At 40.8% G+C, this 13,779-nt stretch overlaps 1 protein-coding gene across 1 annotated transcript in view; it reads right to left on the reverse strand.

Moving 5' to 3' along the window:
* The window catches only part of LOC104466885 (mitogen-activated protein kinase kinase kinase kinase 3), a gene marked incomplete at its 3' end in the record, with an annotated part of 21,128 nt that extends 7,939 nt beyond the window's left edge, over positions 1 to 13,189 (reverse strand). Inside the window, exons 1-5 of the mRNA XM_010080446.1 lie at positions 13,178 to 13,189; positions 12,430 to 12,487; positions 10,563 to 10,653; positions 5,113 to 5,177; positions 2,803 to 2,858 (exon numbers count right to left, since the gene is read on the reverse strand). Coding sequence (XP_010078748.1) covers positions 2,803 to 2,858; positions 5,113 to 5,177; positions 10,563 to 10,653; positions 12,430 to 12,487; positions 13,178 to 13,189 — 282 coding nt within the window. The remainder of the gene's footprint in view (positions 1 to 2,802; positions 2,859 to 5,112; positions 5,178 to 10,562; positions 10,654 to 12,429; positions 12,488 to 13,177) is intronic.
* Between the last annotated feature and the right edge of the window lie 590 nt (positions 13,190 to 13,779).

The following is a 13,779-nucleotide window of genomic DNA, read 5'->3' on the forward strand; positions in this document are numbered from 1 at the left end:
CAGCCTGTCCAGGTCCCTCTGGATGGCATCCCTTCCCTCCAGCATGTCCACCACACCACACAGCTTGGTGTTGTCGGCAAACTTGCTGAGGGTGCACTCGATCCCACTGTCCATTTCTCCAATAAAGACGTTATTAAATAGCAGTGGTCCCAGTACTGACCCCTGCGGAACACCACTCGTCACCGGGCTCCATTTGGACATTGAGCCGTTGACCACAACTCTCTGAGTGCGACCATCCAGACAATTCCCTATCCAGCAGGTGGTCCATCGATAAAATCCATATTTTTCCAATCTGGCCACCAGGATGTCATGCGGGACAGTGTCAAATCTACCTGACCATTGCAACAACTGGCATTAGCTAGAAGAGTCCCATGTACACTCCTCGCATTTAAATCTCTGGATGCTACTGGCACAGAAAGCCCAACAACTCACTCAATTTTACTACTGCCCTGGAAGAACCTGAGGTCCCTATTTTCAAAACTGAATGTCTGGAGGCACGTACATTACAGGCCATATTTAAAGGACCTATATTTTCAGAATCAGTTGCACCGATTCCAACCAGTACTGATAGGTTGGTTTTTTTTTTTTTTAAATAGACCATTTAATGGGGTTCTAAATACGGAGATCAAACGCTAACTTTAGGCATTCAAGTGAAACTCTGAATTCACGGAAACTGATGGCAAAATTAACATTGGACAAATCACTTTTATGGATGGACAGATGGCCTATATTCATGGACTTTTCACTAGGAAGAGTGACTGTTGTATTATAAGCTACAACAACTATCAGAAACTATATATATTATACTTGGTCAGAGTGTTATAAACACACATTTACAACTTTAAAATATACAAAAATTGGTCCCTGGACAACACTTAGAAAATACATACAGAGCAGCAAGTTCCCTTCTTGTGTAAAAGCAATTTACACATATTAACCAAGAAATCTTCCCACACAATAAAAAAATGGTTTCATAAATTCCATTCTACACTATTGAAACACTCCTTCACACTCTAAGACTATGGATTTAATGGATGGACTATTTGGTGGCTAAGGAATTGGCTGCGTGTTCATAGCCAAAGAGTACTGGTCAACAGTTCAATGTCCAGATGGAGATCAGTGGTAAGTGGTGTCCCTTAGGGGTCCATATTGGGACCAGTACTGTTTCAGTACCTTCATCAATGACATAAACAGTGAGTCAAGCGCACCCTCAGCAAATCTGCAAATGACATCAAGCTGAGTGGTGTGGCTGACATGCCTGAGGGACAGCATGCCATTCAGAGGGACCTGGACAAGCTCAAGAAGTGGGCCCAGGTGAACCTCATGAGGCTCTGAGGCTCAACAAGGCCAAGTGCAAGGTCCTGCACATGGGTTGGGGCAACCTCCAGTATCAGTACAGGCTGGGGGATGAAGGCATTAAGAGCAGCCCTGCAGAGAAAAATTTGGAAGTACAGGTGGACGAAAAGCTGGACATGAGCCAGCAATGTGGACAGAAAGCCAGCTGTGTCCTGGGCTGCATGAAAAGCAGCATGGCCAGAAGCTTGAAGGAGGTGAGCACAGGAAAGCACAGAAAAGACACAGACCTGTTGGAGCGAGTCCAGGAGGGCCACAAAGATGGTCAGAGGGCTGGAGCACCTCCCGTATGAGGACAGGCTGAGAGAGTTGGGGGTGTTCAGCCTGGAGAAGAGAAGGCTCCAGGGAGACCTTCCAGCACCTTCCAATACCTGAAGGGGGCTACAGGAGAGATGGGGGGGTGCACTCTTGATCAGGGGGTGTAGTGATAGGATGACGGGTAAGGGCTTTAAGCTGGAAGAGGGGAGATTTAGATGAGATATTGGGAAGAAATGTTTTCCTGTGCGGGTGATGAGGCAGTGGCCCAGGTTGCCCAGAGAAGCTGTGGATGCCCCATCCCTGGAGGGGTTCAAGGCCAGGCTGGATGAGGCTTTGGGCAACCTGGGCTAGTGGGAGGTGTCCCTGCCCATGGCAGGGGGGTTGAAATCAGATGACTTTTACAGTGGTCCCTTCCAACCCAAACCACTCTATGATTCTATAAGAACAAAAGGGTTTAAAGGTTCAAAAACCAAAACACTCCTAGATGTCATGTAAGATCTCACTGTAAGGAAAAAAAAAAGCCATGTCCGGTAAATCAGAAGTCAGCAATCTCTGGCATAGCATAAAGAGATTGTAAGTGGCACGTAAGGGAGCTGGCTCAGGGACAGAGCTATCTTGAGAGAGTGTTTGAGAGAGGCAGCAGCTGTCAACAGATGGCACTCAACAGATTTGCATTCACTAGAAGCCAAGAACTGCTCTCTCATACGGAAGCAAGACATCCACCAAAAAAGTAGTTTTTGATTAAGTTTTTTTAACTTAGGAAAGAAAAATTAAAGCTAGCATATCCATGAGACATTGGTGACCTTAACTTGAACATCTCAAGTACACAGACAATTTCTTTTTTTTCTTATTGGCACAGATCAACTATCAGATAAGCAAAATTGAGTCTTTAAATTTTCCTTCAAACTTGCAATAACTTATTTGCACCACAAATATGGATTAATAAATAAGCTGCTTTCCCCCTTTAAAGCAAAAATTACAGTTTCTTCAAATGATCCAGGATAATCTGAGGTTTTGTAATTATACAAATCAGTTCTAGGCTATAATACAGGACCTCCTCAAAAGTCTGAGGAAAATGCTAACCCATCAAACACTGTACTTCCACAGCATCATGCGTACTTGTAGCTTTTATTTTTAGCTTATAGTACTTTTACATTAAAAGTCAATGACAAGAACCTGAGAACACACTACCTGTAGTGTTTCTCTGCTAACATAGGCAATCTGCTGTTCTGAAAGTGGTCCAGTCACTGAAATGAAAGGTGAAAAAAAAAGTAATTCTCAAAATCAGGTAAGATATTGCCCATTCCAAACCCATGCCTCAGCTACTTTCATTCACACTGATAGGATCTCAAACTACAAGTCTCAAAGTAAATGTGCTTTGACTTTTCCCCAGACTGAACATCCCAAAGACCACCAAACTTTTTTTAGCTCAAAAATGTCTAGTCCCATTAGAATGGAAAATAACGGCCTCTATATATAAATCTCAGTGAAGAGGAAAAAGAAACAGAAGCAGTGATTTAAGTACAACTCTCTCCCCTGCACAAACTCACTGTGTCCTTGTATGCAAGGCTGAACCTCCAACGCAGTGATTCAGAGCTGCAGGAAACTCCGCTCGGTCCCCTTAGAGCCCTAGGAATTTCCTTCTACCCTTGTGACTTGCTCTCTCCTTCCATCCTTCCCGCTGCCATGCGATCTGTTCTCTGCAGCTTCTCAACCCTTTTCTGCACCAGCTACGAGCACTGTTGCTTCCGGGCCTGCCACACCATGTACCCTCTCAAACTCTCCCTCTGAGCAGGCTCAGCAGCTTCCCAAGGTAAGGAGCAGCCTTCCTCTCCCTCCAGGGTCCCGCTTCACTCAAGCTGACTAAAGGAAAACAATTAAATTCTGAACAAATACATAAACCAAACACTGAACAGCAAGCAAGGAATGGCCTGTGACTTGTCCCCAATCACTGGCACTTTGATCCTGACATTAAAGGTTTTTAAGACCAGGAAATGCGGTCCTCACTGCAAGCTTCTCAGGTTTTGCAGAGAAACAAATAGAAAAGTAGGAAGGGGTTTCTCAAAGGAAGTTGAAGGAGTAGGGAGTTAAAAATGAAACAAGATTTAAGCACCTAACTGCTCAGCTTCTACAAAACCCACGACAATATAAATCAGTATAATGCAATACATATCTTCAAAACTGGTCTAGATCCATCTTCCCTTTTATGAAAGAAAAGCTCCAAACCCACATAAAATTAAATATATTAGCACCCGGAGTACATATTTCCAGGTAGGCAAGTCTATTTTGAGAAATTTAATTATGATTACCTTAAATGATTTAAAGATTCCAAAGGTCTATAGTTCATCTGGAATAAGACCCTCTGGAATGTAATTAAGATCAGAAAAGAACCTTCCACTCTATCTACCAGCAGAGAAGCCAAAAATCAGGTGGAACAGGAAACTGCTACTGTACAGCATGTGTTCAGACATTTATGTGGCATGAGCTCATTTCCTACTCTACAGGTGCTCCACATAACAAAGTCTAATAGACATGATGCTTTTATCAACACCAGCAAAGACATAAAGGCTCAACAAAGCCGTGCTCAATTGGCTATGCCACAAGGATACTGTGAACTTGTGAATCAGTGTCTTGTTTTAATTGTATCCAAGCTATATGTAAAAAAGTACACAAGCTGTTTACACACAGAAGAAGGATGTAAAGATTCTAACATGTAAAATCTTCACAATTTAGAACACGGATGGATTTTCTGTGTGAAAAACATCACCTGAGAACCATAGAGCTATTACTCACGGCAAATAAACAAATCTTAATTCCAGGGCAATAAAAACCCTTAAAACTGATTTTGTTTCTGGAAAACTAGCAGTCAATTCACTGATCCTCTCTTTATGCAGTAGATTCACACACATCCCTTGTTTCTTTGACCACTCATTGCACCTAAGACCAAACCAAATATATACGTCATCTTTGCTTTTCATGTCATGCATCCAACATTGAAGAAAAAGTAAAAGAAGACAACTCTCGAGGCACTTCTGGTATACAAACACACAAAAGATCCCTGTTTACAAAGGACAAGAGCATCAATGCTAATCAATTCTTATCCAGGCATCTGTAGGCAGTGGTATAGTTGTTGTAATAAAGCAAAGTTCAAAAGCTCAGAAACAAAAAAATGACTATAAGACAGCACATCAGGATATAATATTTTTATTTTTACAATATGATATTGTCTAATTGTACAGCATTTGAAAAGTAGGGATTGATATACGAGCTGCTGAAGGAAGGAAATAACTCCGGCTGCTCAAAAAAACCCCACTATAGCTAATTTTCTTAAAAAAACCCAACAACCTATTATGTAAATACATGAGCTAAAATTGACCTTCAAAGGATTACTATGGATACTAAACTTAGGATTCCACCTCTCTGATTCCCAAAAACTGTAATCATCTCCATTTTCAAAAATAAGCTGTACTTAGATTTTAAGGAATTGCAGCCTTGACGTACCATGATAAATATCCTGTAGAGAGCCACCTCCACAAAACTCCATGCAGATCCATAGCTTGTCTCGTCTAAAAAGTGAAGAAAATCATTCATTAGCTGTCAGATTTGAAAACAACACTATAAAAGATAAGTCAGAGGACTCAAACACTAAAAAGTACATAACAAGCTCTGTATCATGAAAAGTACAAGTCAAATAATGAATATGATTTCAACTTTATGTGATACTATTTTGATACTGAAGTAACTAACAAATACTCAAAATATTCCAGGGTTCACTGGAGTAATAGAAACAGTATTAGTGAAATGTGCACACTGATTTTTGTTCAAGATCTACTATGAAAATTATTTTTACTGATAGTAGAGAGAAAACAGATGTGTGTTCTTATTTCTTCCTCATTTTTACTTCTCCACTTTTCTCAGAGCAGAAGAATTAACACAAACAAACCAACAAAAAAGAAACAAACCTAAACCAAAAAGCCCTAAGGATATCTCTCAACTCAATTTCTTTCACAATGAATGGAGTGAAACTGTAGTGCTTTAGTCAAAGCTAGGCAGAGTGGAGCCCGTGCTGTAGGCAAGTGTATTCTCAGATGAAAACTTTTCCCTCAAGAATACCTATGGATATTTTTGGTGGCAGGGGTCAGAGGGAAGTTCTTTAGATTCCTCTCACTAAAGGAATCAATTCGGTTTGACTCACTATACCTTCATAAAAGGTGCTTTCCAAGAATAGACAACAGGCTGAAGGATTCAAAGGTTTCTTCTATTATGGACACTAAATTCTCATTATCACTGGTAAGACAGATGTACCACATGGAGCTGCAGAAAGGCATTCTGGAGAGCAGAAAATACGGGACTTGCCTAGTCATTCCCGGCCATCAAAACACACGGAAAGAAAAAATCACATACTACCTACCACCTTAGGGCAGACTGGGACACAAAGGCAACCAAAGGAAAAAGCGAAGACTGTTCTTGCAGTTTGCTCATGACCTGTGGTCTTGCATTTCTTAAGGCTCTGATAGAATAGCTGAGACATTCCTGTAGGCAACGTTAACATTCATGGAAGTGTTTTGCAAGGCAACAGTGCAAGCGCTGAGCTTATCTCTCGAGCTGCAAATTGCAAGGATATCTCACCAGCAGGCAGCAGCTACAACAGCTGCTGTTCCAAGGAAGAACTGTATATCTTGGATCTCTTCCCCTTTTATGTCCACGGCCGAGGGAGCTGGGGGGGTTCAGTCTGGACAAGAGGAGGCTGAGAGGAGACCTCATCACTCTCTACAACTGCCTGAAAGGAGGGTGCAGTGAGGGGGGTGCTGGGCTCTGCTCTAAAGGAACAAGTGATAGGACAAGAGGAAATGGCCTCAAGTTGTGCCAGGGGAGGTTTAGGCTGGATATTAGAAAAAATTTCTTCACTGAAAGAGTGATGAGGCATTGGAACAGGCTGCCCAGGGCAGTGGTGGAGTCACCATCCCTGGAGGGGTTCAAGAAACGTGTAGATGTGGTGCTTCAGGACATGGGTTAGTGGGTTAGGTGGGGTTGGGTTGACGGTTGGACTTGATGATCCTTGAGGTCTTTTCCAACCTTTAATGATTCTGTGATTCTATGAAGATCCATGTAATCAACGGTAACAGTGTACAGAGTTGCCTGCGTCTGCAGAGCTTCTAGCAAGCACAGCAAACAAATCAGAGACAGGATCAACAGTACCACTCAGTGTCTGCAGCTAACACCCAGGCTAGCAGCAAGGCAGAAATTTGACTGCCTGAAAAACCAACGTGTAAACAGAAGAAAAGCATGGGGAACAATATGCTGGTAAGTGCCAAATACAGGATGATGGTATTTTTCTCATTGTTCTTAGCATTGAAAGATACCTGGAAAACAAGAGGACAGACAATGAGAGGCCTCAAAGGCAGCTATTGGACTGCCCAGACAAAAGAAGCACTACACTAAAGAAGGGGGAGCAAGCTCCAAGCAGGAGCACAAGAAAGGGCCAAAACATATGCTATACTTGTCAGAATTTAATTCTGGCTCTACAAAAGTATATTTTGATACCCTGACACAAGAGGAAAACTGTTTTTAAAGAAAAAGGATCCCCAGTCTGAATACAGCATCATGAGAAGAGGCACCATTTCATCTCAAAATTTTAAAGACAGTCAAATGCAACAATAGTATTTGTTCACAGTCTGTTTTCACATGAATTCTTAAAAAAGTCGTCAGAAACAGCTTTTTATTAGTTACACTAAGCAATCTGGTCCCACTATGACTAGTTAAAAGAAGCAGCTGGTAAAACAACTGCATACATTTGTCAGTGCTTCTACAACGGAAATAATCTCACTTCCAGAAACAGACACAAATGGAACCATCACATTCTGTTCAGAAGTTCATACGTTAGAAAAACAGCTCGAGAAAAGTTCCACAGCACTGCAGAGCCCCAGCCCTCCCCTCTGCCATTCCTCACTTAGTTCTTTCTTCTAAATCTGTCTTCTGAAAACGTTTATAACAATAACTGTCAGGTTTGTGGAGCACGCCAGACTTCATGTTACACATCAAGAAAAATGTCAACACAACTTCCTTCCCACTACTGCGGACAGGTACAAATAAAGTAATTACATTAAGATGTCCTCCACTGCACATTCAAAAAGGTGCTCTCTTCCCAAACAAAGGCAGGCTTTGAGGTTGGAAGGAAGATTAAGGATGTGTGACAGGAGTGGACCACAGTGTTCCACCCACACAACTTTCAGAACATGCACCACCCATTTGAGAAGCTCAGTCACCATAACATGGAGTTTCCAAATACTGCCTTTAGGAGATCACAACATCCCTTGCCAACTTTACCACCTGCCAATCTGTAGCAACTCCACAAATTCTCAAAAAAAATTTTAATATTACTTTGATGTATGTAGCAGTATTAAGAATTGCCTGTTCATGCCCAAGCAAAAGCCTGCCAGTACTGCACAGAATGGAAGTAACACACAATTTAGGCGTGTTCAAATTAATCTGAAATGTTGAAAACTGCAGTGCAGACACTCCTAGTTTGGAATACCAAGTCCCTAAGTGTACACACACATAACGCAGCTCACAGACCAGGTCAGCATTAAAAAAGCATTCAGGCTGCCAGGACAAGCACCTTCAAGATATGAGATCCCAGAGCAGCACGGCTTCTTGATTTCATCTTCAGACTTGGATAACTTCCTGTACGTGAAGATGCAATAATGTAAGCAGTACACAACCACACGCTCTGGGCCTCGCTCGGTGTAGCATGTGGATGGTGTTCATCTAACGGGGTAGTCAACAGATTGCTTTCCTCTTCCTTCGCACACTTTCAGTGCATTTCCACTTACTGTGAAAATACACTTGCTCTTAAAAACTTCCTTCATGCTCCACACTAAACTATGTATGTGAAGTACTAATGACCAGCTCTTCCGCTACAGACCTCTGAAATGACTATAAAGCAAATGTAATTTAAAACACAGGTTCTATTGTCTTGCATTGCATCTGTCAGCACGCAGTACTGCCACTCGTCAGACAAAAGCTAACAAGATACTCATGCTAAGAAAGATGCAATGAACCCTGCCAGTGATAGGACATGGTTTCAGTGAGCATCCAGAGCTATTGAGGACACTGAATATAAGAGACAGGGAAAAGAAACTCCTCAGGACAGCATCGATCAGCTGAGCCTCTGCAGGAGACTTCCTCTTCTCCTCTAGCATTTATTGCCAGGACTTTCTCTCTCCCCCAAACTGCCTCCAAGTTCTGGTACCCTTAACTTGTCCAATTTCAGTTTTCTCCAACTATGCAGACGTTCAGCATCGAGGTCATCAAAAGCACCACAAAGCGCTCCACACTTGCCTTTTCAACATCCCGTCCCAGCTTGCCCCAGAGCAAAACAAAGAATGCTCGCCAACAGCCAAGCAAGCCAGGGAGCACATTAGCTCTTCCGTAGCTAGAAAATTAACCGTAACTGGGATTTCCCAAGCTCTACCTGGTCTAGAATGAAAGTAAAAGAAATGAAGTTCTCAGAAGATAACTTGGTCAAATTTGAAAGGATTTTTCAAAGGAAAAGATGCACAACAAATAGCAGAGTCGAAATCTGACATATATTCCTGCTTCAAAGATGATAATTTTTTTGTTGAGAGATTTTCACATACCAAGATCTTTCATGTGAAAATACCACCTGTATCTTCCCACATGAAATGCAAAAGCACTTGGCCTATATGGCTAAAAAGCTATCGGCTGCAGCAGACAGCCATCATGGAGAATTTCAGCTGGAATTGCTGATGTCTAATACACACGAGTACCTCAACTTGGCATCTTCCCATTCTGAATAGGGTCTAGAAAGCTTCACAACATGCAGAGCTGTCATGTCCCACCTCTGTTGTCCCCAAGCACACACAAGATAATGGGAATAAGCAAAAGGAACAAGAAGCCTATGCCGTAAAGAGCATCATGACTTTTCAGAGCCTTTTAAAAGCTTTTTATTACAAGGCATTATATGCCTAAAATCATGACAACGTTAGGTTGACAAAATCCACCATTGAAAGGTCTAGTCCTTGGATATCAAGCAATTGTTACATCTAGGATAAAACATTGGTTACGATGCACTAAAAAAAATTATAGCAGTCAATGTTATCAGACACTTTCTAAATCCTGAGACTTTGTATGGAGTATGGGTTTACTACACTTGTAACGTAAGTAAGCAGAACACCTTACAAAAGGAATTACACAAAAGAATGAGACAGAAGAATTTACATATACTACACTAAATGTCCTGAACAACTCTGCAGTTCAAGAGAGATAAGCAAAGATAAAAGTGCTGAAATATCAATCATTTTTAGATTTCAAATCAAACCCAAAGCAGAAATCACTAGTGCATTTTTTAAAGGCTGCGTGGCTTACACTCTTAGGTACTTCAGTATGAAATTGTTCTCAAAGCTTAGCATAGCACTACTACTCTTAAGCAAGAAAAAAACCAATTTTTTTCCCTCCTTATTTCCCCAGAACACTAAATTTTGAGTTCTCAATTTTACATGCCAACACCAGTTAAGTAAGAATATTTCTGAGAACTCGATTTGTATTATGCAGTATTTATACTTCCCAAAGTTTTGCACATTTAAGAGACATTTTACTGAAACAGATTTTAAATTTATACACAGACTCCTTCTTCATACTTGTCATATTTCTACTTAATTTTCCACTTATGTATTAAATTCAAAGCTTTAAAGCAACAACTCATTTCCAAGGAAACAAAACTATGTGGTCACGGAAACATTTTGCTAAGAGAAATGCTATTTACAGAGAGACACTATAGTAAACAGAACAGATTTTAACGTAAATAAAACAAAACAGAAGTGGATAATACTTATTTGGTAAATTATGTTTTGCCTAAGTCACCTTATAGACCTGTCCTTTACAACCAGATAGAGGGGTATTTTTAAATGAGCAGAAGAAACAAACTGTACCTGAGATAGCTGCCAAAATAAGCAACAATGTTTGGATGTTTACAGTCTTTCATCATAATGATTTCCTGCTGCACAACAGCAAAATCTTCTCCTGAAAAGCAGAAGAATTAATATTTTCATTGGCCTGGTTCATACATCTCAACTAGACTTTCAGCACATGTTTATAAAATAAACAGTTTGAGTAATTAAAACTAATTATTTGCCACTTTCACAGACATATAAAGCAGCCGTAAATCAGTATTTATTAGCAAGGGCTTAGCAATAAGCAACTATATTCTTAAGAAGTTTCACTTTGGGCCAGATGGACCTCACATCTGCTATCTGATTTCTGATGATATCGGCCGGAGCTCTTTAAGTCTTCATTTTCCCCAAGAACCCTGCTGGGTCCATCTGCATATGTCCTGCCAATATCCCAGGTTGTTAAAAACATGACAAAATTTTGATATTTTTGGTCACACGACCGGCACCCCTTAGATCACCTTCCTGAGCAAAAAGAGCATTCAATAGTACACTGCTGCTGCAACGTTTCAGTAAACTCAGCACGCAGATAAATTTATGGACTGTACGTAACCTAAGTCCAGATAAAACACTGACACAGATGTGGCATTTATCTGAGTCTTACTATTTGGTACCTCAGTTGTCCCTGTCTTTCTAGAAAAGCTTCTCACTAGATGTGTAAATTGAAAAAAAATCATGTACAAAATTGAAAACCCAACGTGCCTCAGAGATGGTTTTGTTTTGGGGGTGCCGCACAGGGATTCTGTAGGTAGGTTAAAGAGAGAAGGCAAGAAAGATATCAAATCTAAGAGGATTACGGTAACAGATGATTGACAGCCTTTTTAATTTTTTTTTTTTTAAGAAATACATGTCAAGTGCTCTTTTGCAGTTCACTATCTTACACTGGGGCTCCTTTGAAATTTTTTAAGTCATAAGGGCAAATTATAGCTAGTCAGGTATGTTCTTTCTAAAGAAGTTCTTCTGAAGTTTCTTTAGCTACTAGATATACACAGTTCACAAAAAACCAACTCATTCTTACTAACCTCAAGGACTTCATAGGTGACACAAGCTCGAAGGCCTAAAATAACCATATAACTTAACAGACTCTATAAGCAAGTTCAAAAAACAGGAAAATTCAAAGTATGTCAAAATTCTCCTTTTAGTGTACTGCTGTAGCACATGTCAGCATAATCCAGAAGAGCTTTTAAACCAGAAGCCAAAGCTATTGTCCAAAAAGTTGAGATAGGAAGCTCATATTTATTGTCACAATCCACAATCACCTCTCAAATGTCGCTGTTAATAAATTTCAAACGTAACACAACAAATTCCAACAGAACTGGCCAAGCTCTTACCTCAGAAAATATTATTTCTCCCAATGCATCAACATTCTGGTGACCTAACCATCTGGTTATTTTTAACAGAAATCTGATATTCATGTGTATTTTGTTTAACTGATAGCAAATCTCAAACCACAAACTGCAAGCTAACAACACAACAAACTGTCTGCTATCCATGGTGTATTGCTGATGACTTGCTGTATCCTAGCTAGACCTTTAAACATGCAAACACTGAAGAGCAAAAAAAAAAAAAATAATTTTCATATACAGACAGGTGTCCCTATGAAAGGACATGACCTCCCCAGCATTTGACCAGTGTTTTCATTGCATCCAAAATATTAAAGCACCATAAGCTTTAGAGTAAGTGCCTAAATATTATTATTGGTTTTTTGTTATTTTTTAGAATTTTGTCCTACACTAAAAGGTGGCAATTATCCCTTCTTTCAATAAGTGGACTCGATTGTTCATACAATTGTATCTTAAGCATGAAAATATTTAGTTTCCATGGCCTACTTCAGTTAAGAAACACTTACCTGGTTCCAGTTTTATTACTTTAATTGCTGCTAGCTCACCCGTGTTGACATTTCGAGCCTACCAAAAAAAAAAAAAAAGAAAAAAAAAAAAAGAAAAAAAAAGGTATTTAGGGAGCACAATCAGCTCTGCATTCTCAACACAACATTCTCTGACAACAGAGTCAAAAAGCAACCAAGACACACAAGAGTCTAAAACAGTGAAACCACTTGTTGGGGTGGGGATTTTTAACAAAAAAAGACAAACCAGAGGAGGAGACAATAAATTAAAACATCTTGTATATTTACACTTCATGCAAGATTAGAATTATTTTTTCCAAATATACCACGGATTTCTTTTTTTATTGGGTTTACAGAATATATTTCCTTAGATAAGCATCATTAAGTTCTGTTATATCCAAAACATGTATTTAAAATAACCCATGTCTGTGCTTTATGACAGTGAACCAAACCGGCAGAATTCTGCAGCTAGCACGCTCTTCTCCAGTACACACTTGTAGGAAGCTGTCCTGAGTTCAGCCAAGACAGAGTTAACTCTCTTCATCATAGCTAGCAAGAGGCTGTGGCTTGGGTTTGTGCTCAGAAGAAAGCTGATAAAAAGTGATGTTTACGTGGCTGCCGAGGTCTTTCAGCTCCTCCGGCTGTCTGCAAACAGGAGAAGCTGGGAGGGAGCACAGCCCCAGTGACCAGCCCAGGATTTGATCTTAGGTTCGGGATTGAGACCCAGAGTGGCCAATAATCTATCCCATACCATACCCGTCATGGCCAGGATAGAGGTGAGGACCCTCCAGAAGATCGGCCCTTTTGGTTCTGGATCAGTTTTGCTTCGGGTCATCTCGCTCCAGGTGGTCGCTCTCCCAAGGCCTTTCCCCCCCTCACCCCGGTCAGCTCTGGGTCTGGGACGCTCAGACTGTTCTCTCCGTTCTGTGAGTGGGGACGCGCCCTGCTCCGGGATCGTTAGCTGGGAACAGGCTGAGCCTTGGTCATCGGGTGGGGGGCAGTATCACTGTGTGTCACTCATTTGTATATTTGTATATAGGATTATTTTCAATGTTATTGTAGTTTAGTTATTAAATTGTCCTTATCTCAACCCACGAGTCCTTTTTTCCCTTTACCCCTTCAATTCTCTCCCCTATCCTTGGGTGGGGGGGGAATTGGATGAGTGAGTGTGTGGTTTGGCCCCCAGCCAAGGGCTAACCCATCACAGAAGCACTCTTACAACAAAACTTCTCATTCCGGGTTTAGTTTCTAACAACAAAGCAAGCTACCCCCTCCCCCTCCCACCCCCCCAAAAAAATCCCACTAGGCAGCTAATTTGTACCAAGATCTGAAGCTTTAATAAATATGCTCAAG

This window comes from Pterocles gutturalis, unplaced genomic scaffold (assembly GCF_000699245.1).
Source record: "Pterocles gutturalis isolate BGI_N339 unplaced genomic scaffold, ASM69924v1 scaffold12296, whole genome shotgun sequence".
NCBI classification, from domain to species: domain Eukaryota; kingdom Metazoa; phylum Chordata; class Aves; order Pterocliformes; family Pteroclidae; genus Pterocles; species Pterocles gutturalis.